Source organism: Schistocerca nitens, unplaced genomic scaffold (genome assembly GCF_023898315.1).
Source record: "Schistocerca nitens isolate TAMUIC-IGC-003100 unplaced genomic scaffold, iqSchNite1.1 HiC_scaffold_465, whole genome shotgun sequence".
NCBI lineage: Eukaryota > Metazoa > Arthropoda > Insecta > Orthoptera > Acrididae > Schistocerca > Schistocerca nitens.
The window spans coordinates 1,917,525-1,945,169 of NW_026045998.1; the positions used below are offsets into that span (position 1 = coordinate 1,917,525).

The following is a 27,645-nucleotide window of genomic DNA, read 5'->3' on the forward strand; positions in this document are numbered from 1 at the left end:
GCAGGATTCGAACCTGCGACCGTAGCGGTCGCGCGGTTCCGGACTGTAGCGCCAGGACCGCTCGGCCAGCAGCGGCCGGCCCGAACAACAGAAATGAAGTAATGATTTCTGTTGTATAAGGGGCAACATAGCTATTAAATAATAGCAACGAGATTACGAGAGCAGTCAATTTCAGTGTTACGTAAAATGACGTTATAGCTTGTACATTATCACGACGCAAAATGAGGATGATAAGCAATGTGGGACTTGCTTCCGTTTGCGTTTGGAAGTCTCTGAGATCGCCTGTGTGGTGAGGAGGGTGGGAGGGGCAGTGTGCGATTTCAGTGTTATGTAGTAGGTAAGCATTTTAAAACATTTAGAACTAAATGACAAGACGACGCACGCCCCATTTCCGTAGCAAGCCACAATGTCGCAAGACGTCTCCCCAGCGTAAACGAGGCCTTAGAGCCAGGTCTGTATTGCATGGTGGATGTGACGTGTTGCGTACGAAACTAAAACCTGCAATCACATCCGAACGTCGTGGAAAACTGTGAAGAGGTGTCACCCTGCAGCAAGATAACGCTCGCCCACATTCTGCCAAACGGACAGCCGACGCAGTAGAGATTCGAGGTGCTGTAGCATCCACCGTACAGTCCAGACCTGGCTCCCAGCGATTTTCACATGTTTGGACCCTTAACGGAAGCACTACAGGGGAGAAGATTTGGAAGTGATGAAGGCGTCACTGCTGCGGTGCAGAATTGGTTACAGATGCAACCGATAAACGTATTATCTGATGAAATAAAAAAACTCGTAAAACGTAGGGAAAACTGCATTGAAGTCCAGGGAGGTTACGTAGAAAAATAACGCATGTTTCAGTTTTCCATCATCAGAATAAGTACAGCTTTTCACAAATGTGCCTTTACTTTTTGAATTCCCCTCCTATACCTGTATGTAAATGATTTTGTAAATATGTACTTTTAAAGATCTGACAAGAGATGGCTTTTCTGATAGTGCTTACGCGTGAATAGTGACTTTCGACATTAACATCTATTTATAAATAACTGTTTAACCATGGGTAACGCCACGGTCCAAGCTAGTTACATATATAATTATACTAACACCCCCCCCCCCACACTGGAAAAGCACAAATCGAACAGTGGGGAGGGGGCAGCAAGGGGAGCCTGAATTTGTTTCGCCGGCCCGGGCGTGTGACGGGTTTAGCGCGCCACTGCTGGTAGGAAGCCAGCCTCCGTCTACCTCTGGAGGTGAAGACAGCGGCGTGTGTACTCACCGCTCGGTGCACGACGCGGCGGCCTCCGGCTGCTGGCTGCAGTTGAGCGGGCAGCGCAGCTCGATCAGCTCGCCCGACTTCTCGCGCAGCTGGCCCTGGTTCTCCGTGTAGTACTGCACCAGCTCCGACAGCGTCGCGAACTTCTCGCCGCCGTACAGGTCGTAGAAGTCGCCCGTGTTCTGGATCTTGATGTGCGTCACCTCGCCGTTCCTCCTGCCCCGGGCACACACACACACACACACAGAAGCAATCAGCCGCGTCACTCCCACTGTGCGTGTACGTACAAGATGGGCTGCACGCTTAGAGGCGGGCGGCACCAGCTCCCCGCTCACACTCACAAGGGGAGGCCGTCAATTGTGAAATTCAGATTCGATTCATACTGCGCATAATAAAAGCTCATGCCCAGAGGTGTAATGTGGCAAAGCACCAAGATGCACTTCTCAGCCGTTGTCGAGAAAATCGACAGTTAAAAGAAACCGTTGCGGTGAAATACTCGCTACGATTTATAATTTTTCACAGCGTCGTGGCGCAGCGGTAAGCGCTCGGCTTCGTAATCCGAAGGTCGCCGGATCGAATCTCGCGCCATGCAACCATTTCTTTAGTATTTGTTTTTTGTAATTCAAATATATATATATATAAAATTCCGGGCAATCAGTTGCAACAATTATGCATATAATAAGTTGTTGAAAGTCGTTTGTCGTGGAAAAACTGGCGACTTCGAACATCATTATGTTTTCCGCAAACAAAGTTGTATTTCACAAATGTTATTAATTATCTTCATAATGTTATCCACGTATAGTTAACGGAAGACGTAGAAACGATATTCCGAAACGAATACGTATAGCGTAAATCAAACGTTCGAATTAGAATAGAGACACCACGAACACAAATTTCCTGTGGCAGGTATGAAATATAAACTCCGTTACTCGCTCGTTACACTTGAAGGACAGATGTTGAATGGGCCGAAACGAGCCACCGCATAACAGCGTAGTTGCGTGCTAACTTCGAAAGAAAGTAGATGCGGTCCCTGGCGCAACTTATAACATCGTCGAAAATCTGTGCGGACGGGAGAGCTTTGGTACACCCTGTTAAAAAAAAAAAAGGGAAAAATGGAGGCGGTACAATTGGAGAGCGATCCGCCTTCACCAACATGCATATGTTGTTGTTGTTGTTGTGGTCTTCAGTCCTGAGACTGGTTTGACGCAGCTCTCCATGCTACTCTATCCTGTGCAAGCTTTTTCATCTCCCAGTACATGCATAAGCAATTCATTAATAGTGTATATATATATATAATTACAAAAAACTAATAATAAAAAAAAGTTGCATGCCGCGAGATTCGATACGGCGACGTTCGGATTACGAACCCAAGCGCTTACCGCTGCGCCACGACGCTATAGAAAATTATTAATCGTAGAGTGTATTTCACCGAAACGGTTTCTTTTAACTGTCGATTTTCTCGACAACGGCTGAGAAGTGCATCTTGGTGCTTTGCCACATTACAGCTCTGGCCATGAGCTTTTATTATGCGCAGTATGAATCGAATCAGAATTTCGCAATTGGCGGCCTCCCCTTGTCAGACGGGGTCTGGGACACGACTAGCAGCTCAACACTCATCGACTGGAAAACTCAACTCCCGATGCTCTTCGACAAAAGCCAGTTTGAAAATTGCAGGCGTGCTTCTACACACTCTACTTAAAAAATAAAATAAAAAAAGCAGATACCGCGAAGGAATTACTCGAATAGGACGGAAATCTGCAGATATCAGGTAGATCTGCAGACAAACAAATGACTAGATTTACACAAATACTGGATGATTTATTCGAGAGAAAGAGCTTCCCAGATTGAGCAAGTCAATGAAGCGCTGGTCCACCTCTGTCCCTTATCCCAGCAGTTACTCTACTTTCCGTCGATCGTAGAGTTGTCGGATGTCCTCCTGATGAATAGATTCTGTGCCATTGGCGGCTCAGATTGTCAAAACCGTGCCGGACGGACGGACGGCTACACCCATTCTGCTCCAAACGTTCTCGGTCGAGGAGGGATCTGGGGACGCTGTCGGCCGAGGTACGGATCGGTCAGCACGAAGACGAGCTCGGTGGGTCCAGACTGGCGTTATCTTGCTGAAATGTACGTCCGGGATGGATCCACACGAAGTGCAACAGACCAGGACGTAGAGTATCGTCGACGTACCGGTGCGTTGTAAGGGTGCGGCGGATGGCAACCGGAGCGTTCCTGGTACGAATGGAAGCGCCACCCTAGAGCATCGTCACTTCTGCGTGTCGGGCCGATGCCCCACTGCTCACCGGGCCGTGACTTCCCCTTTAACCTCAGTCAGTCGTGAGCCCCGCTACCAACTGACCCCGACACCTGTCGAAGGTGTCTCCGAAGACGCCCCGAGCAATCTGATGCCAGACTCGCTGTCCAGGCCACACGGACCGACGAGCGGTACTGATCTAGCGTCCACTTCAGCCCACATCAGCTCCCAGCGGCAGCCTCGCAGAACGGCGGTACGTCGACGCTATTCCACGCCCCGTTTTGTTGCCCCTGATGGCAAGCCATCCTGGCCTTACAGTTCAGCAAGATAACGCCCCTCCGAACACGGTGACAGTTCCTACAACTTGTCTTCGTATTCGTTAAGTCTCACCTCGCCTAACAAGATTGCCGAATCTTTCCCCAATTGGGAACGTCTTGGGCATTACAGGCAGGATCCTTCAACCACCATGCTTTTGAAGATCCCATCCGCCAACTGCACAGAATTTATCCGTCAGGAAGGCGTCCAAAACAGTGTCATCAATGCCAAGCCGAACAGCTCCTTGCATAAGGGCCAAATATGGCCCAACACGTAACTCTCTTCCTCGATTTTCTCTTCAGCACATCATCCAACTTTTCTGTATCCCTAATCATTTACTTGTCTGTATCCACGACTGGCCATTAAAATTGTTACACCACCAATATGACGTGATACGGACGCGAAATTTAACCGACAGGAAGAAGATGCTGTGATATGCATATGATTAGCTCTGCAGAGCATTCACACGAGGTTGGCGCCGGTGGCGACACCTACAACGTGCTCACAAGAGGAAACTTTCCAACCGATTTCTCGACACAAACAGCAGTTGACCGGCGTTGCCTGGTGAGACGTTGTTCTGATGCCTCGTGTAAGGAGGAGAAATGCGTACCATCACGCTTCCGACTTTGGTAAAGGTCCGATTGTAGCCTATCGCGATTGCGGTTTATCGTATCGCGACATTGCTGCTCGCGTCGGTCGAGATCCAACGACTGTTGGCAGAATATGGAATCGGTGGGTTCAGGAGGGTAATACGGAACGCCGTGCTGGACCCCAAGAGCCTCGTATCACTAGCAGTCGAGATGACAGGCATCTTATCCGCACGGCTGTAACGGATCGTGCAGCCACGTCTCGATCCCCGAGTCAACAGATGGGGACGTTTGCGAGACAACAACCATCTGCACGAACAGTTCGACGACGTTTGCAGCAGCGTGGACTATCAGCTGAGAGACCGTGGCTGCGGTTGCCCTTGACGCTGCATCACAGACAGGAGCGGCTGCGACGGTGTACTCGACGACGAAGCTGGGTGCACGAATGACAAAACGTCATATTTTCGGATGAATGCGGGTTCTCTTTACAGCATCACGATGGTCGCATCCGTGTTTGGCGACATCGCGGCGAACGCACATTTGGAAGCGTCTATTCGTCATCGCCACACCGGCGTATCACCCGGCGTGATGGTAAGGGGTGCCATTGGTTACACGTCTCGGTCACCTCATGTAAGCATTCACGCCACTTTGAACAGTGGACGTTACATTTCAGATGTGTTACGACCCATGGCTCTGCCCTTCATTCAATCCCTGCGGAACCCTACATTTCAGAAGGATAATGCACGACCGCATGTTGCATGTCCTGTGCAGGCCTTTCTGGATACAGAAAATGTTCGACTGCTGCCCTGGCCAGCAACTTCTCCAGATCTGTCAGCAACTGAAAACGTCTGGTCAATGGTGGGCGAGCAACTGGCTCGTCACAATACGCCAGTCACTACTCTCGATGAACTGTGGTGTCGTGTTGAAGCTGCATGGGCAGCTGTACCTGTACACGCCATCCGAGCTCTGTCTGCCTCAATGCCCAGGCGTATCGAGGCCGTTATTACGGCCAGAGGTGGTTGTTCTGGGTACTGATTTCTCAGGATCTATGCACCCAAATTGCGTGAAAATGTAATCACATGTGAGTTCTTGTATAATATATTTGTCCAATGAATACCCGTTTATCATGTGCGTTTCTTCTTGGTGTAGCAATTTTAATGGCCGGTAGTGTATGTAATCACATCTACCGAGTTCCCTCCCATGCGGATAACTCATTGGCGCTGCGTCTTTTTCTCCTGTTATAGTGTCTTCTAGAACTCTGGTTGGGGCCCGCGCCTTCCTGCCTACACACGAGTGCTGAGCTGGTGGGCGCGCCTTGTGAGCGGATGCGGCGCGGCCGCCTCGCCACGGCAGTTAACAGTGTCAGTCAGTCAGTGGTTCGTAAGAGTTACCTGACGGAGAGCGTGAGGTCCCCCGGGTTGCTGCGGCTGGGCCTGGCCAGGAAGCTGCCGTCGAAGCCTCGCTCCATCAGCAGCAGCTCCGCCTCGATGCCCGAGATGTTGGGGTGGAACCACCTGTAACAGCGCGCACACACACACTCCCACCTGACGTCTAATGTTGTCAACGGGCGAAATTAGAAAAAAAGAAGAAGAAAGAAAGAAAACATTATTATAATACCGAAAAGTGAAGAAACCAAAATTAAAGATAAAAACGTAAAGGAAAGTGAAAGAAGAAAATGTAAATAGAGTAAGACAAACAGAAGGTGAATTGAAAAAAAGCTGAAGCGTATTTAAAAAACGAAAAGTATGGTGGAAAAGAAGGGAAATCAGATCGAAGAAACAGACAAATCGAAAAAAAATACAGGAATAAAGAAGTAAATAAAAAGAAGTCCAAACTATTTATCGTCCATGTTTCACTTCCATACATGGCTACACTAGATTCTTTCGAAAGGTGGTTCTACAGAAGAATGCTGAAGATTAGATGGGTAGATCACATAACTAATTAGGTATTGAATGGGATTGGTGAGAAGAGGAGTTTGTGGCACACCTTGAGAAGAAGAAGGGACCGGTTGGTAGGGCACGTTCTGAGGCACCAAGGGGTCACCAATTTAGTATTGGAGGGCAGCGTGGAGGGTAAAAATCGGTGAGGGAGACCAAGAGATGAAGACACTAAGCAGATTCAGAAGGATGTAGGCTGCAGTAGGTACTGGGAGATCAAGCAGCTTGCACAGGATAGAGTAGCATGGAGAGCTACATCAAACCGGTCTCAAGACTGAAGACCACAACAACAACAACAAAAAGAAGTCTAAGAAAAATCATTGAAATTGCAACGAAAATGAGAAACTGAACAAATCTAAAATCCGACAACAATAGAAACAGCCACAACCGAAAAAACGAAACAATCAACAAATGATTGGCGACTCCATGGCGCGTTGTGTGCACCACGACCAAACACCTTACAGCTTAGAGCGATCGCTCTAAGCTCTAAGCTTGTGGTTATAGCTTGATGCCAGTGACTACCAATTTTAATTGTAGATTACAGCACTGAAGATGGTCACTAAGTGACCGAAAATCGATTTTGCTGACAATAAAACAACGAAATACGACCAATGCTGATTTTCCTCCCAATTCTATCAACAAATGAAATGAATCGACGAACAACACCACTGGCAAACACAAAAAACAACCCGACTGCAAACATTTAGAAAAAACAGAAACAATGTAAATCGCAGTAATAATTAGAGAGCTCGGAAATTTGAAATATAACAATAAAATGGAAAAACTACCCATAAAGTTGTAAACTGCCGACAGGATTAAAACAATACGAAACAATGAATAAAAAAACGATAGTGAAATAGAAAAAAACGAAAAAGCGATAAAAAACTGGGGAAAAGTGACACGAAAATTGAAACGAAATGATAACAAAAATTTTCAAATAATAAAATGGAAAAAAGAACGGGATAAAAACGATAAGAAAAACGAGAAAGTGAGAAAACATGCGAGGAGCTAAATAACCGATTCAAACCAGGAAAAAAGTTGTGCTCGTTTTCTGATTAAGTCGTTTATGTGCTTTTGAATTTATGTAGCCCTCTGAACACCACGCCAACGGCTTCGCCGCAGTGCTGACAGATTCTCGAGTAAAGCGCTCTCCGGCTGGGCCGGCACTCGGATGGGTGACCGTCCAGTCCGCCGCCCTCGTGAGGCCAGCTGGGAGCTACTCGGTGGCCAAGTACTGACAACGGCCAGCAGAGCGTTGTACTGACCACATGCCCCTCCGTATCCTCACCCAGCGACGCAGATCAGCTACGGATGACACGGCGGTCGGTCGTTACCGCCGGGCCTTCCGACGCCTGTTCGAACGCGGTTTAGAGTTCCAGACAGAATTAATAATCAAGTACAGTAAGTTTTTTTTCGAGATCGACCTTGAACGTGTTTAAACCAAAAGAAAAATTCAACCAAGTCCTCAGTCTTGTTAACTGGTATGTCTATACAGGGTGTTACAAAGAGGTACGGCGAAACTTTCAGGAAACATTCCTCACACACAAAGAAAGAAAATATGTTATGTGGACATGTGTCCGGAAACTCTTAATTTCCATGTTAGAGCTCATTTTAGTTTCGTCAGTATGTACTGTACTTCCTCGATTCACCGCCATGATTTCATACGGTATACTCTACCCGTGCTGCTAGAACATGTGCCTTTACAAGTACGACACAACATGTGGTCCGTGCCCGATGGAGCTCCTGCACATTTCAGGCGAAGTGTTCGTACGCTTCTCGACAACAGATTCGGTGACCGACGGATTGGTACAGGCGGACCAATTCCGTGGCCTCCACGCTCTCCTGACCTGAACCCTCTCGACTGTCATTTATGGGGGTATTTGAAAGCTCTCGTCTACCCAACCCCGGTACCAAATGTAGGGACTCTTCGTGCTCGTATTGTGGAAGGCTGTGATACAATACGCCATTCTCGAGGGCTGCATCAGCGCATCAGGGATTCCGTGCGACGGGGGGTGGATGTATGTACACTCGCGAACGAACATTTCGTGTAACAAAGTGTTTGAAGTCACGCTGGTACGTTCTGTTGCCGTGTGTTTCCATTCCATGATTAATGTGATTTCAAGAGAAGTAATAAAATGAACTCTAACACGGAAAGTAACCGTTTCCGGACACATGTCCACATAACATATTTTCTTCATTTGTGTGTGAGGAATGTTTCCTGAAAGTTTGGCCGTACCTTTTTGTAACACCCTGTATATCCTTACGGCGCACTGTATCTTCCTATTTCACCTTATACTTGTTGCTCGCCCTTACGTCATTAGTTTAGAACTGTCCTCAGTTGTGCGTTCTGAAATTCATCGGCAAAAAGCCGGCCAGCGGGGAGATTTATACGGGGCGTTTGTTTTAGTGTGAGACAACTAAATATCTCCAACACGGCGCATCGTCCGAAAAAAATGTTCTAGGTGTAAAGTTAACGTCAGTCAGTGCTACAAAACATCCTAAGCCGCCCCCCCCCCCGCCCCTCCCACCCTCCTGCGTGGCGCGATCAGCTTTGTATTTTCAAATGGGAACAATTTAATGTATATTCGGAGTCTACGAAGGAAAAAAGCTGTACGGTTTACTCAATTTTTCCCCTCCGATGGTAAATCGCGCTGTAATAGACAAATACGAAGCGTGCCCCGTTTTGCAATTAAGAAGCCCCGTATTTGATTCTACATTTCATTTACGATGTAAATTTAAACCTTTGTGTTCTAACGGTTGGTATTTTCGTTCGAAATTTACTTTGGCTTTGCAAATCACATTGCGGATTACAATATGGTCCGCCGTTTCAGTGTCCGGTTAGAAAGTACGTTTTTCGTGATCCAGGAACATCGAAGTGGAGGTAACAGTTACCCTTTCCCATCGGGATATTTTGTTTCTCTGCTCGCCTCTCACCATTGCCGTGCTCCATTCCGGTGAGTATCGAGGGCACGTTTACCTACTGCTACTTCGCCATGCACACTTTACCTAACTACAATAGTTGTGGCTTTTGTTCCGCTGGTAGTCGAATAGCGACTGACGTTAACGGGGTGTTCAGAAAGTCTCTCCGCAGTGAGTATACCGAAATTAAAGTCAATGAAATACGAGTTATTAATTTATTGAATATTCATTTTTACTTCCAAATTTTCACATTAAATGTTGAAAGTGTCGTCGACCCCCCCCCCCTCCCGTTGTTGAATACACAATTCAATTCGTCTCAAGCCGGCCGAAGTGGTCGTGCGGTTGAAGGCGCTGCAGTCTGGATCCGCAAGACCGCTACGGTCGCAGGTTCGAATCCTGCCTCGGGCATGGATGTGTGTGATGTCCTTAGGTTAGTTAGGTTTAAGTAGTTCTAAGTTCTAGGGGACTAATGACCTCAGAAGTTGAATCCCATAGTGCTCAGAGCGATTTGAGCCCAATTCGTCTCATCATGTTTACAAACACAAGCTGTAACATTTCTTCTGTAACAGAAGCACTCAAAGTGGATATTGTACTTCTCAATTCACCGATGTATTTTGGACGCTTTTCATAGACAGTTGCTTTCGCTGCACCCCAGAAGAAAAAGGCAGTTGGTGTTAGGCCAGGCGATCGTGGAGGCCAAAGTCCCTGTGAAATTATGCCATCACCAAAAACATCAGCAAGCAGTGACATTGAAACGCGAGCTGTATGCGCGGTTGCACCACCTTGTTCAGAATAACCGATCAGTATTTCACGTAACACAAGTTCTTCTACGAATGGGCACAGAATATCACTGCAGTATCGTTGTGCGTTTAATATTTCGTTGAATAGTATGGGACCCACAATCCGACGTCTAGAAATTGCAATTCAAACTCCTATTTTCACATAACGAAGTGGTTCCTCGTGAATACACAATGGATCTGCAGTACTCCACATACGAGAATTGTGCGAGTTCATGTACCCGGGTAAATGAAACCGCGCCTCATCAGTGAAAAACGTTTCATTAAGAATATCCCTTCCGTATTGTTGAATGAAATTTTTGAAACATTGACAATAATGCACTCTCTTGCCACGATCAGTATTTTTCAGTTCTCGCACGACTGTCACTTTGTATGGCAAAAGTTGTAATTTTTTCCTTACAGCTGTGTGGGCCGTTCCCACACTAAAACATCGATTTCCTGGGCGAGTTTTCTTACTGACTTGTTCGGACTCGTGGACATTTTATCGGAACTATCGAGCAGTTTGTCCTCAGACAAAACGCTACGGCGACCACTTCTCGGCGCATCTGTCACTGAACCCGTACTTTGAAATTTGTTGATCAAATTTCGCACAGTATCGCGATGTGGGCGTGTTGTCTCCGCGAAAACTGAATTAAATGTTTGACGAACTGGAACTGTGTATTTACCGCCACCTTTGAACATTTATTCAACTAAAAACACACGTTCTTCAACGGTTAGCATTTTAACAGTGACAAAAAGCGAAACAAACGAACAATGGAACTAAACTGAAACGTTCACGTCGACACTAGACTTGGCCACTGTTTCTACGTTTCGATACAGTGTATCGATACGTGGAACTGTTTCAGTGTTTCGGAACGGCTGTGGTTCACTGTTTCGAAACAGTGGTGTTTCATTGCGCCCCTGTCTCGGATACCTGGACCAGATTCGATCTCGAGCCAGACACAGAAACTGTATCGTTGTTTCAGAATAAGGCTGTTTCAGTCCACCTGTGCTTGGAACGGACTAATTGTATCGTAACAGTGATGTTTCATTCCGCTCTGTGTCGGACGAGATTCGGGCTCGGCACAGGTACTGAAACACAACATACCACTTCGTGAAATCTTTTTGACAACAAATAGCATGAAGCTCAAGATATCCGAAAGTAAAGCTTCGTTTCTAGCTGACTGTCCTATTCCGAAATGGCGTAACATCTGCTTTATAAACACTAACCAAACAACAAAACAACGCATACTATTCACATTCAAAATAATAAATAAGTGAAAATCATTCAGTTAAATTACACTTTTTTTATAACATACGCTTCTCTGTTCATGTACAGTAATCATATTAAGAAACGCAAGTAAGCCTACAACATTTCGAATAAAAAAAGGCGTAGAGTGACAGTTATTAGACATATACATAAATTTGATGTACGTATAATTGCAAGCAATCTGTTTGACATATCACTGATATGTAATGGTGAACGGGAAGGGCTGGGAAGCATGGTAAATTTATAGTAACGTTTCGAAACACCTTGAAAGACAAAATTGAAAAGTATGAAAGTCACACGACACGAAAGCAGCGCATTTGCTGCAGGAAATACGAAACTACCAAGACACCTAAGTGATAGTTTCATACTTTCTGCGATATGATGAGCGCTCGCGCACTTCATTTGTGTTTATATACTGTATAAGTATGTCCATACTTATACAGTAGACATTCAAGATGATAAAATGTGTAGGTTTATTAGATAACATAACACAAACTGTTTCACTATTTCGAAACAACGTATCGAAACATTACATTGTACTGTTTCATTTGTTTCGAAACAGTTACGTGTTTCAGTTTGCCCATCTCTAGTCGACACGTAACGACACCATAGAGTAAGTATCTCTGGAGTGAGCATTGCGTTCTGCGCATGTTCTCAACATTAAACCAATATTGTCACGTGTTTTCGGGACTTCGCTGTGCGTGCGTGCTTTCTGCAGCGTTTCAAGTTTATAATATCAAGAGTTTTTGTTGTGTTTCACCGTTTGTTGATAGTGTAATAGCGATAGTGAATTACTGTTCTTGCTACGGATGCAAAGAAAAATATGTGAAACGAGGGATAGTAACTTTTCATTATATACCATGTAGCTGTAATTATAGTCATCATATTCGTAAGAGAAACTGTATATGTTTAAAAATTTCGAGACGCATTATAATTAACGCTTGATTCTGTAGACCTGTTTTTCTACGATTTCATGACTATATAATACATATAATAGTTCATACAAAAGCTTACAATCACTTCCTCTCGTAAATTTGCTGGTGGAACAGGAAAGGGAATGGTTAGTTGTTTCAGCAGATACTATCCTCCATGCATTTATCAGTGACTCGTCGATTATGTATATAGATTACTGAGTCTACTATTTATTTAATAAACTGGGAGCAAGTACGTAAAATGCGTTAAATAAATACTTCAAAGTGTCATCAGTAAGAAAAATTGCGCTGTAGGTCGCGAAAACGAGAAAATAAATACGCAGAAATAGCAGAAAAAAAAAGGACGAATTAGCAGGGATATAATCGCTAATGTGTGGCAAATTCGGTGTTTTTCGGACTCTTGCAAAAGTAGTAGCGTACTGTCAGTTCGTTTTGCAAGACTATGACTGCAAAAATGTACGTCAGGCTCTGTAATACTATGAAGTGCCGTATCGTACCGAAAACTACCAAAAATCGAGTGCATCTGAACTGTGACACCTATCGCAAAGAAGCAGGATGTAATATGACTTGTCCTTAAAAGTTACGTAGCTGGTTTATTCCCGGTATCAAATGGATACCGTTAAATTGTCTGGGCAACGTTTATAAATAATGCACGATACGTACGAAAAGAATCCGTCTGTATTAGGCATGTACTGACATTCTAAATATACAGCGCGCTATACGGACAAACACACCACGTCCCGAGAACACGTGACCAGGCCGGCAATGTATGCTGACAACACAAAATCTGTTCTGCGCATGTGAATGTCACTCCAGAGATATTTACGCTATGAACGACACACACCAAAGATACTACTGACGTTGGCCGAGGTAAACGAAACAGTGGAATGTCGGGAGAGTCCACTTGGAGAGGAGTAACCCAGGCAGGCCAACAATCATACGGCACTACGGAGGGACTTCAAATTTGAACATCCCGTACATACGGCGGCTGGATGGAAACACACACCGGAATCACTAACCCTGATTGCGGTGTCCGACGGCGGCCACCGAAACCAAGCATTCCCACGGTTTGGGGACTCAGTAAAACCGACCCAGTAGGGAACAGAACACTACGTTGCCGTACAAGTATCTTATTTGCCAGAAATGTCAATGCCTAACTATATTATTTGTACTGCGTTAGCAACTGTAAAGTAAATTTCGAACATAAATAGGAACCGTTAAAGGTAGAATCAAATCCGTCCGCTGTGACTTGAAGAAGGAAGTACACTTCGTATTTGTCGATTGGTTGAAAATGGCTCGGCCACTCCGACCGGCTCGGCGTCCCAAAACATCCCACAGGTGTTGTATAGGATTCACGTGATGACTCTGTGCAGACCAGTCCATTACACGGATGTTATTGACGTGTAACCACTCCGCCACAGAACGTGCATTATGAACAGGTGCTCGATCGTGTTGAATTATGCAATCGGCATCCCCGAAGTAAGAAGCTGCTTAAAACATCAATGTAGGCCTGTGCTGTGATAGTGCCACTCCAAACGACAAGGGGTGGAGGCTTCCTCCATGGAAAACACGACCACACCGTAACACCACCGCCTCCTAATTTTACTGTCGCCACTACACACGCTGGCAGATGACGTTCACCGGGCATTCGCCATACCCACACCCTGCCATCGGATCGCCACATTGTGTACCGTGATTCGTCACTCCACACAACGTTTCTCCACTGTTCAGTCGTCCAATGTTTACGCTCCTTACACCGAGCGAGGCGGCATTTGGCATTCACTGGCGCGATGTGTGCCTTATGAGCAGCCGCTCGACCGTGAAATCCAAGTTTTCTGAGCTCCCGCCTAACTGTCACAGTACTTGCAGTGGATCCTGATGCAGTTTGGAATTCCTGTGTGACGGTCTGGACAGATGTCTGCCTATCTCTCTCTCTCCAAGTGTCGGCGGTCTCTGCCAGTCGACAGACGAGGTCTGCCTGTACGCTTTTGTGCTGTACGTGTCCCTTCACGTTTCCCCCTCACTGTCACATCGGAAACAGTGGACCTAGGGATGTTTAGGAGTGTGGAAATCTCGCGTACAGACGTACGACACAAGTGACACCCAATCACCTGACCACGTTCCAAGTCCGTGAGTTCTGCGGAGCGCCCCATTCTTCTCTCTCACGATGTCTGATGACTACTGAGGTCGCTGATATGGGGTACATGGCAGCGTAATGCACCTAATACGAAAAACGTTCGTTGTCGGGGGTGTCCGGATACTTTGGATCACATAGTGTATTATATGTTACCGAGTCGGGCCTGCCCCCAAAGTAACCAGGCGGCAAGCAACGTCGCCTTAGGCAGCGGTCGTAATGTTTTGGCTTATCAGTGTACCTCACGTGGCTGGGGAGACTGTTTTCGTTGGGGTGTTCCGGAAATCGACATGGAGACTGAACGGAAAGCAGTCTGCTGGAAAATAGGTTGCCTGATCACCGCCTTGTAGTCCGATTCGCGAGGAAGACCGCACTGCAGCTGCTTCTCTAAATTCTGGCGCGAACGAAAAAATGGTTGAGATCGAAATAACTGTCCAAGGAACAGAAAAGCAAGTGAAGTCTCTCAACAGAGCGAAGTCCACTGGACCTGACGGGATACCAATTCGATTCTACACAGAGTACGCGAAAGAACTTGCCCCCCTTCTAACAGCCGTGTACCGCAAGTCTCTAGAGGAACGGAAGGTCCCAAATGATTGGAAAAGAGCACACGTAGTCCCAGTCTTCAAGAAGGGTCGTCGAGCAGATGCGCAAAACTATAGACCTATATCTCTGACGTCGATCTGTTGTACAATTTTAGAACATGTTTTTTGCTCGAGTATCATGTCGTTTATGGAAACCCAGAATCTACTATGTAGGAATCAACACGGATTCCGGAAACAGCGATCGTGTGAGGCCCAACTCGCTTTATTTGTTCGTGAGACGCAGAAAATATTACATACAGGCTCCCAGGTAGATGCCATTTTGCTTGACTTCCGGAAGGCGTTCGATACAGTTCCGCACTGTCGCCTGACAAACAAAGTAAGAGCCTACGGAATATCAGACCAACTGTGTGGCGGGATTGAAGAGTTTTTAGCAAACAGAACACAGCATGTTGTTCTCAATGGAGAGACGTCTGCAGACGTTAAAGTAACCTCTGGCGTGCCACAGGGGAGTGTTATGGGACCATTGATTTTCAGAATAAATATTTGACCTAGTAGATAGTGTCGGAAGTTCCGTGCGGCTTTTCGCGGATGATGCAGCATTAGAAAACTGCAGCGAAATGCAGGAAGATCTGCAGCGGATAGGCACTTGGTGCAGGGAGTGGCGACTGACCCTTAACATAGACAAAAAGTAATGTATTGCAAAGACAAAGCAAGAAGGATCCTTTATTGTACGATTATATGGTAGCGGAACAAACACTGGTAGCAGTTACTTCTGTAAAATATCTGGGAGTATGCGTGCGGAACGATTTGAAGTGGAATGATCATATAAAAGTAATTGTTGGTAAGGCGGGTGCCAGGTTGAGATTCATTGGGAGAGTCCTTAGAAAATGTAGTCCATCAACAAAGGAGGTGGCTTACAAAACACTCGTTCGACCTGTACTTTAGTATCGCTCATCAGTGTGGGATCCGTACCAGGTCGGGTTGACAGAGGAGATAGAGAAGATCCAAAGAAGAGCGGCGCGTTTCGTCACAGGGTTATTTGGTAAGCGTGATAGCGTTACGGAGATGTTTAGCAAACTCGAGTGGCAGACTCTGCTAGAGAGGCGCTCTGCATCGCGGTGTAGCTCGCTGTCCAGGTTTAGAGAGGGTGCGTTTCTGGATGAGGTATCGAATATATTGCTTCCCCCTACTTATACCTCCAGAGGAGATCAGGAATGTAAAATTAGAGAGATTCGAGCGCGCACGGCTTTCCGGCAGTCGTTCTTCCCGCGAACCGTACGCGACTGGAACAGGAACGGGAGGTAATGACAGTGGCACGTAAAGTGCCCTCCGACACACACCGTTGGGTGGCTTGCGGAGTATAGATGTAGATGTAGATTCTCTGCGGCGCAAGGCGCTGCAGCCTTTGTTTGTTTTTGGTCCGCTACTCTCGGCCCTGAATATTGAGCCGTGTCGGGAGAATGGGACGTCGCGCGCGCTCTTGTCGCCCCCTGTGCTCCCACGCTTCCCGCCACCCACCACCGCCCCCTCCCTCACTTTCACGCAGCAGACAGCCCGGCCATCACATCACATCAGTGCAGCGGCGGCTGAGTCACGACGACAACATCGAGCCGCCCTCGCCCGGACACTCTCGCAGATGACTGGCCGCCGCTATTCGCAGCCTCGCCGCCCGTCCCCAGTGGTTTCTCGCGACCTCAGGCCGTCCTCGCGCCGACCGTGCTGGGCGCACGTCAAACTTGATGAGCCAAGTTCAACGTGCTGCTGAACGCTCAGGAACGATGCGACTCGTGCACACGGTACGTGGGCTCCGACGTGGTATACGCGATCGCAACGCACTCCGGCGGCAGTCGAGGGATGTTTCTAGTTCGTAAATCACACTGTCTACTCAACGGGCGCGCTTAAAATTCCCACGTTAGCTCTATTAGAACGAACATTTCCTCCACCGTCCACGAAAAGGAAAGTGCCATATCCAATCGATAAGGGCAGAAGCTTATAAAAGTTCCATTACAGACAGTGCGGTACCAACCCCCAAGGTCGGCCTTACTGTTCCTACCCAGTAGCAGAATCTTTGCAACACGTGAATCTCGAAGCGTAAAAGAAAAAGGAGCAAAATATCTTTATACAAGCAGCGCAAGCTCTCCTGTAGATTAAGCCATCGAACAAAGTCACCCGTCAAAAAAAAGGTGAACTTATATTTACATATCAAATATTATAGTATATACTTAAATTAAATAATAAAGTATAAGAACCTAATAAAAACGCGAATGTTAGGAAAAAAAAGTGGTTGTGTCAGGACGCGAACCACCGCCCCAACAAAAAAACTCATTATAGAACAGTGACGCTATTCCTTACTAAACCAACATCACACCTCTCGTTACAAAATATAGTACCTTACCACTTGCTAAAAACCTTAATCGTAGATATGTTACTAACCGAAATTTAATTACAACAAATTGTACGAAGAACAATCCGTTTTGGGGTGGATCTTCAGTGTGTTGCTGCCTTCAAATAGCCTACTCTCGTTATACGTAGGTTCCAATAATTCTCTTGCCACGAATATGATGATTGTCATTACTTTATTCGAACGAATCACATAGTTAACAACGGGTTTTCCAGTCATTCTCAATTTGCTCCTACTCACAAACGGCATACGTACACATAGGCTTGAAATGAACGCCAATATGGCGCCTCACAGCTCTGTACTGAAGGGAGACGGCGTGCGTGTGACGTAGGTGGCGCTGCGCCATCTCATTGGTCAACGCTCAGAACATCTGACATGCCAGATACTGCTCTGCACGTTCGGAAAGACTCCCGCACGTGCTACTGCACGCTGTGACGTCAGAAACTCGGCACGCTCCACGTTCGGATGCACGGTCCGTGTGGCGACGGCTTAAGCACGTCCTGGCGCCGACCGAGCAGTCGGACGCCGACGTTGTGGGGACCGAGTCCAGCGCGCCGCTGCACGCCCTCCGGGAACGATGTGAGCGGCGCAAGCGCTGTGTCACGCCCACCGTGGGATACGCGCACTGGCTCGTAAATTGCACTATTTCACAAACGGACGGCCGCAAAACTCCTCTATTATCTCTCTTCAAACACGATATACAGGGCATAAAATACCGTCTGATACCTGCGATCATTTCTATCTTAATACACTACTGGCCATTAAAATTGATACACCACGAAGACGACGTGCTACAGACGCGAAATTTAACCGACAGGAACAAGATGCTCTGCATATGCAAAGGATTAGCTTTTCAGAGCATTCACACAAGGTTGGCGCCCGTGGCGACACCTACAACGTGCTGAGACGAGGAAAGTTTCCAACCGATTTCTCATACACAAACAGCAGTTGACCGGCGTTGCCTGGTGAAACGTTGTTGTGATGCCTCGTATAAGGGGGAGAAATGCGTACCATCACGTTTCCGACTTTGATAAAGATCCGATTGTAGCCTATCGCGGTTGCGGTTTATCGTATCGCGACATTGCTGCTCGCGTCGGTCGAGATCCAATAACTGTTAGCAGAATACGGAATCGGTGCGTTCAGGAGGGTAATACGGAACGCCGTGCTGGATCCCAACGGCCTCGTATCACTAGCAGTCGAGATGACAGGCATCTTATCCGCACGGCTGTAACGGATCGTGCAGCCACGTCTCGATGCCTGAGTCAACAGATGCGGACGTTTGCAAGACAACAACCATCTGCACGAACAGTTCGACGACGTTCGCAGCAGCGTGGACTATCAGCTGAGAGACCGTGGCTGCGGTTACCCTTGACGCTGCATCACAGACAGGAGCGCCTGCGATGGTGTACTCGACGACGAACCTGGGTGCACGAATGGCAATACGTCATATTTTCGGATGAATCCAGGTTCTGTTTACAGCATCACGATGGTCGCATCCGTGTTTGGCGAGATCGCGGCGAACGCACACTTGGAAGCGTGTATTCGTCATCGCCATACTGGCGTATCACCCGGCATGAAGGTATGGGGTGCCATTGGTTACACGTCTCGCTGACCTCTTGTTCGCATTGACGGCACTTTGAATGGTGGACGTTTATTTCACATGTGTTACGACCCGTGGCTCTACTCTTCATTCCATCCCTGCGAAACCCTACATTTCAGTAGGATAATGCACGACCGCATGTTGCAGGTCCTGTACGGGCCTTTCTGGATACAGAAAATGCTCGACTGCTGCCCTGGCCAGCACATTCTCCAGATCTCTCGCCAACTGAAAACGTCTGGTCAATGGTGGCCGAGCAACTGGCTCGTCACAATACGCCAGTCACTACTCTCAATGAACTGTGGTATCGTGTTGAAGCTGCACGGGCAGCTGTAGCTGGACACGCCATCCGAGCTCTGTTTGACTCAATGCCCAGGCGTATCGAGGCCGTTATTTCGGCCAGAGGTGGTTGTTCTGGGTACTGATTTCTCAGGTTCCATGCACCCAAATTGCGTCAAAATGTAATCACATGCCAGTTCTAGTATAATATATTTGTCCAATGAATACGCGTTTATCATGTGCGTTTCTTCTTGGTGTAGCAATTTTAATGGCCGGTAGTGAAATTCTCAACCAATGCTGTACTATCGCAATAAAGTCATGAGATGTTCAATTGACTCTTTTATTAGAACATGATACGCGTTTCCGGATTACACCCATCTCCAGACATGAGAAGACTATTTGTGTCGCAGTCATATATTAATCGACACTTTGAGTTGACAAGGCTGTACGCCTGGTTGCTTAGGAGGAATGAGTTGAAGTTTGTGATGTCTGAAGACGGGTGTAATCCCGAAACGCGTAACGTTCTGCCGGCCGGTGTGGCCGAGCGGTTCTAGGCGCTTCAGTCTGGAACCGCGCGACCGCTACAGTCGCAGGTTCGAATCCTGCCTCGGGCATGGCTGTGTGTGATGTCGTTAGGTTAGTTAGGTTTAAGTAGTTCTAAGTTCTAGGGGACTGATGACCTCAGAAGTTAAGTCCCGTATTGTTCAGAGCCATCTGAACCATTTTTATAACAAGTTCTAATAAAAGAGTGAATTGAAGATCTCATGACTTTGTTGCCATTGTACAGCACTGGTTGCCAGTTATCTATTAAAACATGCATTTCCTCCCTTGTTCATACGCCAGTAAGGTTGTTCTGTTTCACGTAAACGAAAACTATAATACCTCCGAACATGTTACTTCTCTGCATGAGGGGAAAAGCTATTTTCTCATTCTTACTTTTTAGTAAAACCGTAACGTCATTCTTATTTGATCAACGATCCTATTCAGAAGCAGAATCTTTACAGCATGCGAAATACAACATCTAAAACAAGAAAGTGCAGAATCTACAAGATGTCCTGTACATGAAGCCAATCGAACGAACTCACTTCTCTAAACCAGCACACTTGCATTTACAGAACATCGAATATTGTAGTACATACTTGCACAAAACTAATAAAAATGGTTCAAATGGCTCTGAGCACTATGGGACTCAACATCTTAGGTAATAAGTCCCCTAGAACTTAGAACTAATTAAATCTAACTAACCTAAGGACATCACACACACCCATGCCCGAGGCAGGATTTGAACCTGCGACCGTAGCAGTCCCGCGGTCCCGGACTGCAGCGCCAGAACCGCACGGCCACCGCGGCCGGCAGGAAACTGATAGGAAAGTAACAGAACCTACAGAAAACTGAAATTTTTGTAAAACGTATTAGGGCGTAACAGGCTGCTAACCACCCACACATTGCACTTGTGTGCTGTGTATCTTTCTTACCATCACACAGTAGGGGCTTGTAAAATTCTGGGAAAAGGATTTTGAAATGATAAGGAAAACAGGGTTGAATGATCTTTTAAGATTATTCTGGACTATATTATCACATAAAGAAGGGGTTTCGGCTATCCAAACAATCACCGCAGCTAAAGAAGAAAAAACTGAAAAATACGATTCCACTGTGAATACACAGATATAAAAATTAAAAATGTTATTATTCCCCTCTTCAAATGATTTCTTATACCTCTTCAGCGCTGCAGTGACACGTTGGTGTATTATCATTGCTGTCCTTGCATGTCTTACAGATCGTCCCAACATTTATTACGATATACTTTCACGGATAATTAATAAATATTCTAACACCTTTTTAAAGCTGTCCCTAACACATTTTTACACAACATTTACGTAATATATTCAGAAGGTTAATAATAGTTGGCGTGCGTACTTTTTTTTTTGTGAACACAGGTCGTCAATTGTGTCTGGTCTCTTTCAGATTTAAACACTTTTCAACTTCGCTTCTGACAGCTTTGTACATAGTTATTTAAATCAGTCCCCATGCTTTTGCAGCGATTTTACAAATTGTTTAATTAACCCCAAATTGATATGGAGAGGGAGAAACAAAACCTTTTCTGGTGGTACCAAAGTAGTATTGATAACATTTTTCTCTCCAGGTTTTGAAGTTTCTCGGGGTGACAAATCACTTCTAGTCCAGTGCTGTTCTCTGGCTCTGCTATGCCACAAGCATAAGGAGCATGGGTATTTAGTGGAGTCTGCCTGCCGACCCAGAAGCATAGTGAGTATTTTGAAGTCGCCACAAACCATCCACTGATTGTCCTGATATTTGATTTTTTGCGGGATAATGGCCAAATCACTGGCGCCGACATAAGAAAACTTTTAACAGACACCTCCTTTGTGGAAAGTATGAATGAGAAGGAAAAAGAAGCTTGGGTATCGTTCAAGGGTGTAGTGCGAAAGTTTTTGGGAAATACTAAGGATCCTGACTACAAACCCATTGTTCAACGGATGCTGGCAGCATACGAAGCTCAAGGCGGCAAGGTGAGCTTGAAGGTCCGTTTTCTACACTCCCACATGGACAGTTTTCCTGAAAACCTGGGAGCTTAGAGTGAAGAACAGGGGGAGCGGTTTCACCAGCATGTCCGTGACATCGAGAGACGGTACCAAGGAAGATGGGATGTCACTATGCTTGCTGACTACTGCTGGATGCTTAAGCGGGGAAATAATGACGGAAATCGGAAAAGGAGTTGGCGAATATCAAGGAAAAGAAGAAAAGGTTTCAAAAAACATGAATAAGTATAATATTGTTAGTATATTGTTAGCATATTTTTAGTATAATGTTTTACTGGCTGTAAAAAATATTGTATTTGATAATTTTGAATAAACGAGTGCTTTTACCAATTTGTGTGTTTGAATTTGCGAAAAACCTTATGTGATAGAAAAAAATGGACACCACTTCTGAAATCAGGACATTCTAAAACATATAATTCAGTAAAAATGTCACGGGCAGCTAAAAATATTTTTTTTTTTTTTTTTTTTTTTTTTGGCAGACCTGTTTAATGTTCATGTCTGGGGAGTTTGGTGGCCAGCGGAAGTGTTAAAACTCAGAAGAGTGACCACGGAGTCACACTCTAGCAACTCGGGACGTGTGCGGTGTCGCATTGTCCTGCTGGAATTTTCCAAGTCCGTCGGAATGCACAGTGGACACGACAAGAATTTATGCAGATGACCAGACAGGATACTTATCTACGTGTCACCTGCCGGAATATTATTCTCCCACTGCACACGCCCCCCACCATTACAGAGCGTCCACCAGCTCTAAAAGCCCCACTGACATACAGGGTCCACGGATTCTTGAGGTTGTCTACGTACATGCATCCGCTCGACTCAATTTGAAACGAGACTCGTCCGACCAGGCAACACGTTTCCAGTCAATCAACAGTCCATTGTCGTCGTTGACGGGCGCAGGCGAGGCGTAAAGCTGTGTGTCGTGCAGTCGTCAGGGGTACACGAGTGTGCCTTCGGCTCCGAAAGCCCATATCGACGATGTTTCGTTGAATGATTCGCACGCTGACACTCGCTGATGGCCCAGCGTTGAAATCTGGAACAAACTGCGGAAGGCTCGCACTTCTGCCCTGTTCAACGATTCTGTTCGGTCGTCCCTGGTCCCGTTCTTGCAGGATGTTTTTCCGGCAGCAGAGATGTCGGACATTTGATGTTTTACCGGATTCCTCATATTCATGGTGAATTCGTGAAATGTTGGTACGCCAAAATCCCCACTTGATCGCTACCTCAGAGACCCTGTGTCCCATCTCTCGTGCGCCGACTGTAACACCACGTTGAAACTCACTCAAATCTACCTCGGTAACCCGCCAGTGTGGCAGCAGTAACCGATCTAACAGCTGAGCCACACATTTGTCGTCTTATATAAGCGTTGCTGACCACAGGGCCGTATTCTGCTCTTCACACACACACACACACACACACACACACACACACACACACACACACACACACACACACATATATATATATATATATATATATATATATATATATATATACTACTGGCCATTAAAATTGCTACACCAAGAAGAAATGCGGATGATAAACGGCTATTCATTGGACATGTAAATCACATGTGATTACATTTTCACGCAATTTCGGTGCACAGATCCTGAGAAATCAGTACCCAGAACAACCACCTCTGGCCTTAATAACAGCCTCGCTACGCCTGGGCATTGAGTCAGACAGAGCTCGGATGGCGTGTACAGCTACAGCTGCCCGTGCAGCTTCAACACGATACCACAGTTCATCGAGAGTAGTGACTGGCGTATTGTGACGAGCCAGTTGCTCGGCCACCATTGACCAGACGTTTTCAGTTGGTGAGAGATCTGGAGAATGTGCTGGCCAGGGCAGCAGTCGAACATTTTCTGTATCCAGAAAGGCCCGTACAGGACCTGCAACATGCGGTCGTCCCTTATACTGCTAAAATGTAGGGTTTCGCAGGGATCCAATGAAGGGTAGAGCCGCGGGTCGTGACACATCTAAAATGTAATGTCCACTGTTCAAAGTGACGTCAATGCGAACAACACGTGAGCGAGACGTGTAACCAATGGCACCCCACACCATCACGCCGGGTGATACGCCAGTATGGCGATGACGAATACACGCTTCCAATGTGCGTTCACCGCGATGTCGCCAAACACGGATGCCACGATCGTGATGCTGTAAACAGAACCTGGATTCATCCGAAAAAATGACATTTTGCCATTCGTGCACCCAGGTTCGTCGTCGAGTACACCATCGCAGGCGCTCCCGTCTGTGACGCAGCGTCAAGGGTAACCGCAGCCACGGTCTCCGAGCTGATAGTCTGTGCTGCTGCAAACGTCGTCGAACTGTTCGTGCAGATGGTTGTTGTCTTGCAAACGTCCCCATCTGTCGACTCCGGGATCGAGACGTGGCTGCACGATCCGTTACAGCCGTGCGGATAAGATGCCCGTCATCTCGACTGCTAGTGATACGAGGCCGTTGGGATCCAGCACGGCGTTCCGTATTACCTTCCCAAACCCACCGATTCCATATTCTGGTAACAGTCATTGGATCTCAACCGACGCGAGCAGCAATGTCGCGAAACGATAAACCGCAATCTCGATAGGCCACCATCCGACCTTTATCAAAGTCGGAAACGTGATGGTACGCATTTCTCCTCGTTACACGAGGCATCACAACAACGTTTCACCAGGCAACGCCGGTCAACTGCTGTTCGTGTATGAGAAATCGGTTGGAAACTTTGCTGGTGTCAGCACGTTTTAGGCGTCGCCACCGGCGCCAACCTTGTGTGAATGCTCTGAAAAGCTAATCATTTGCATATCACAGCATCTTCTTCCTGTCGGTTAATTTTCGCGTCTGTAGCCCGTCATCTTCGTGGTGTAGCAGTTTTTATGGCCAGTCGTGTATTTGAATACGCATGCGTATACCACTTTCATTGTCCCTTCAATGTATCCCCACCACAGTTGCAACGATCATAAAGGCGAAAGGTGGGCAATCCTCTACACAGATGTCCAGTAATGGGTGATTGAATACTTTTGACAGATACTGTATGTACAAAAGGTAACGGCTTGTGTTAAGCCTGTTGTAAGTTTACAAGCAAACATTTCTTCCGTGCCTCTACGTCTGAAAGACATACTAATAGAACACAGGGCAATCTGTCACTAATATGAGGCTTTTCGGAGTCTGCGCACCATGATCAGGTGACAGTTTTCCTTTTTACTCGTCACCGCTGCTCCTTGGAAGGCAACGAAATCGGAGTTAAAAAACAAATTTCAATAACTCTTGATTATCTGTCTTTAGTGAACGGTTTCTGTTGTTTTTCTCTATCATTTACAGTCCAGACACAGGTTTTATGTGAGCCTTGTAATGCGAAAAGTGTGTTCCTTACGAATAATTCGCGCGCCAAACCATTGCCTCGTTTGCGTCGCATATGAGCGTAGCAATAAGGCCTCCGTTGACGATCAAACAATTTGTCAGACTTCACCTGCTTGTGAAACATAAGCGTGTGCTCCCCCCTTCTTGCAGAGGTGTACCGTAGAAGAGCGTAGCGTTCCAAAGGACTGGAAAAGGGCACAGGTCATCCCTGATTTCAAGAAGGGACGTCGAACAGATGTGCAGAACTGTAGACCTACATCCTAACGTCCATCAGTTGTAGAATTTTGGAACACGTATTACGTTCGAGTATAATGACATTTCTGGAGTCTAGAAATCTACTCTGTAGGAATCAGCACGGGTTTCGAAAAAAACTGTCGTGTGAAACCCAGCTCGCGCTATTCGTCCACGAGACTCAGATGGCCTTAGACACGGGTTCGCAGGTAGATGCCGTGTTTCCCCTAGGCGTTCCATACAGTTCCTCACAGTCATTTAATGAACAAAGTAAGGGCATATGGACTATCAGACCAATTGTGTGATTGGATTGAAGAGTTCCTAGATAACAGAATACAGCATGTCATTCTCAATGGAGACAAGTCTTCCGAAGTAAGAGTGATTTCGGGAGTGCCGCAGGGGAGTGTCGTAGAACCGTTACTATTCACAAAATACATAAATGACCTTGTGGATGACATCGGAAGTTCACTGAGGCTTTTTGCGGATGATGCTGTGGTGTATCGAGAGGTTGTAGCAATGGAAAATTGTACTGAAATGCAGGAGGATCTACAGCGAATTGACGCACGGTGCAGGGAATGGCAACTGAGTCTCAATGTAGACAAGTGTAATCTTCTCCCGATACATAGAAAGAAAGATCCCATATCATTTACCTACAATGTAGCAGGTCAGCAACTGCAAGCAGTTAATTCTATAAATTATCAGGGAGTTAGCATTACGAGTGATTTAAAATGGAATGATCGTATGAAGTTGATCGTCGGTAAAGCAGATGCCAGACTGAGATTCATTGGAAGAATCCTAAGGAAATGCAATCCGAAAACAAAGGAAGTAGGTTACAGTACGCTTGTTCGCCCACTGCTCGAATACTGCTCAGCAGTGTGGGATCCGTACCAGATAGGGTCGATAGAATAGATAGAGAAGATCCAACGGAGAGCAGCGCGCTTCGTTACAGGATCATTTAGTAATCGCGAAAGCGTTACGGAGATGGTAGATAAAGTCCAGTGTAAGACTCTGCAGGAGAGACGCTCAGTAGCTCGGTACGGGCTTTTGTTGAAGTTTCGAGAACATACCTTCACCGAGGAGTCGAGCAGTATATTGCTTCCCCCTACGTGTATCTCGCGAAGAGACCGTGAGGATAAAATCAGAGAGATTAGAGCCCACACAGAGGCATACCGACAATTCTCCTTTCCACGAACAATACGAGACAGAAGGGAGAACGATAGGGGTACTCAAGGTACCCTCCGCCGCACACCGTCAGGTGGCTTGCGGAGTATGGATGTAGATGTAGATATCTGCTTGAGTCAAGGTTTCATTGTCGGCCGATTTCACGAAGAAGCAGGACAGTTAACGCACGCGTTTGTCAAACAATGGCCAGTTGCTTGCCAGGATATTGTCTGTTAAGTTTGAGATGCGGAAAGTGGAGCAGATTTCGAAGACATAAAGTTGTGTCTCCTCCTGCTCTGCACCTGGCACGTTTCAAAATACTTCGCGAGAGAGATACGCAGGTTAAATTTTACTGTTTGATACGCCTGCGCGCTTTTTCGGCGAAACCCGTGGACGGCAAACACCAAATTTGACAAACAAACTTGAATGTATACAGTGGCGTTACAACACAGAGAGGCAACAGCTAGCTGCATTTACCGGTTCGGCATGTCTGCACTCCACAGCTGACGCAGGGCTGCCGAGAGAAGCTTTTATTTTTTACACCATAAGGTCAGTCGCGCACACGCCCAAGGCCACACACTGGAGAGAGAGAGAGAGAGAGAGAGAGAGAGAGAGAGAGAGAGAGAGAGAGAGCGACCTCGAACACACGAACGAACGAAACGCGGCGACAACCGTCGCTTAACTGACGCGCCGCGACGGAGAGGGAAGAGCGAGCGGCCGGAAGCGGGGGCCGTGACGTCACGCGTCACTTCCGCCGGCAGGCAGCGCCGCTTCCGGTGGGGTGGGGAGGGGAGGGGAGCGGTTACGCAGGTTGCCCGGGGGGCGCCGTGGTGGGGGGAATCCGGGACAAGCGGCGCGCGGCCCGCGCCCGTCCGATGTTTCGTCACACGACATTCGGCCCGCATCCAACACAACAGAACGTACAGAATGGACAATGCTGAAGACCAGTGAGCAAAAATTTCGTGTGTATGCGCCAAATCTGCCATTCTGAAGCCCAGTAAACAGCTATGTCTGAGAGCCAGCGGTGAACGGATACTTTATTGTACACTGAAGCGGCAAAGAAACGTACAGGCACGCTATTCAAATACAGGGTGTTACAAAAAGGTACGGCCAAACTTTCAGGAAACA

At 46.7% G+C, this 27,645-nt stretch overlaps 1 protein-coding gene across 1 annotated transcript in view; it reads right to left on the reverse strand.

Moving 5' to 3' along the window:
• Positions 1-27,645, reverse strand: part of LOC126232154 (tyrosine-protein phosphatase non-receptor type 11-like) — a 236,103-nt gene that overhangs the window by 170,850 nt on the left and 37,608 nt on the right. Inside the window, exons 3-4 of the mRNA XM_049942459.1 lie at positions 5,815-5,937; positions 1,271-1,483 (exon numbers count right to left, since the gene is read on the reverse strand). Of these exons, the coding sequence (XP_049798416.1) occupies positions 1,271-1,483; positions 5,815-5,937 (336 nt within the window). The remainder of the gene's footprint in view (positions 1-1,270; positions 1,484-5,814; positions 5,938-27,645) is intronic.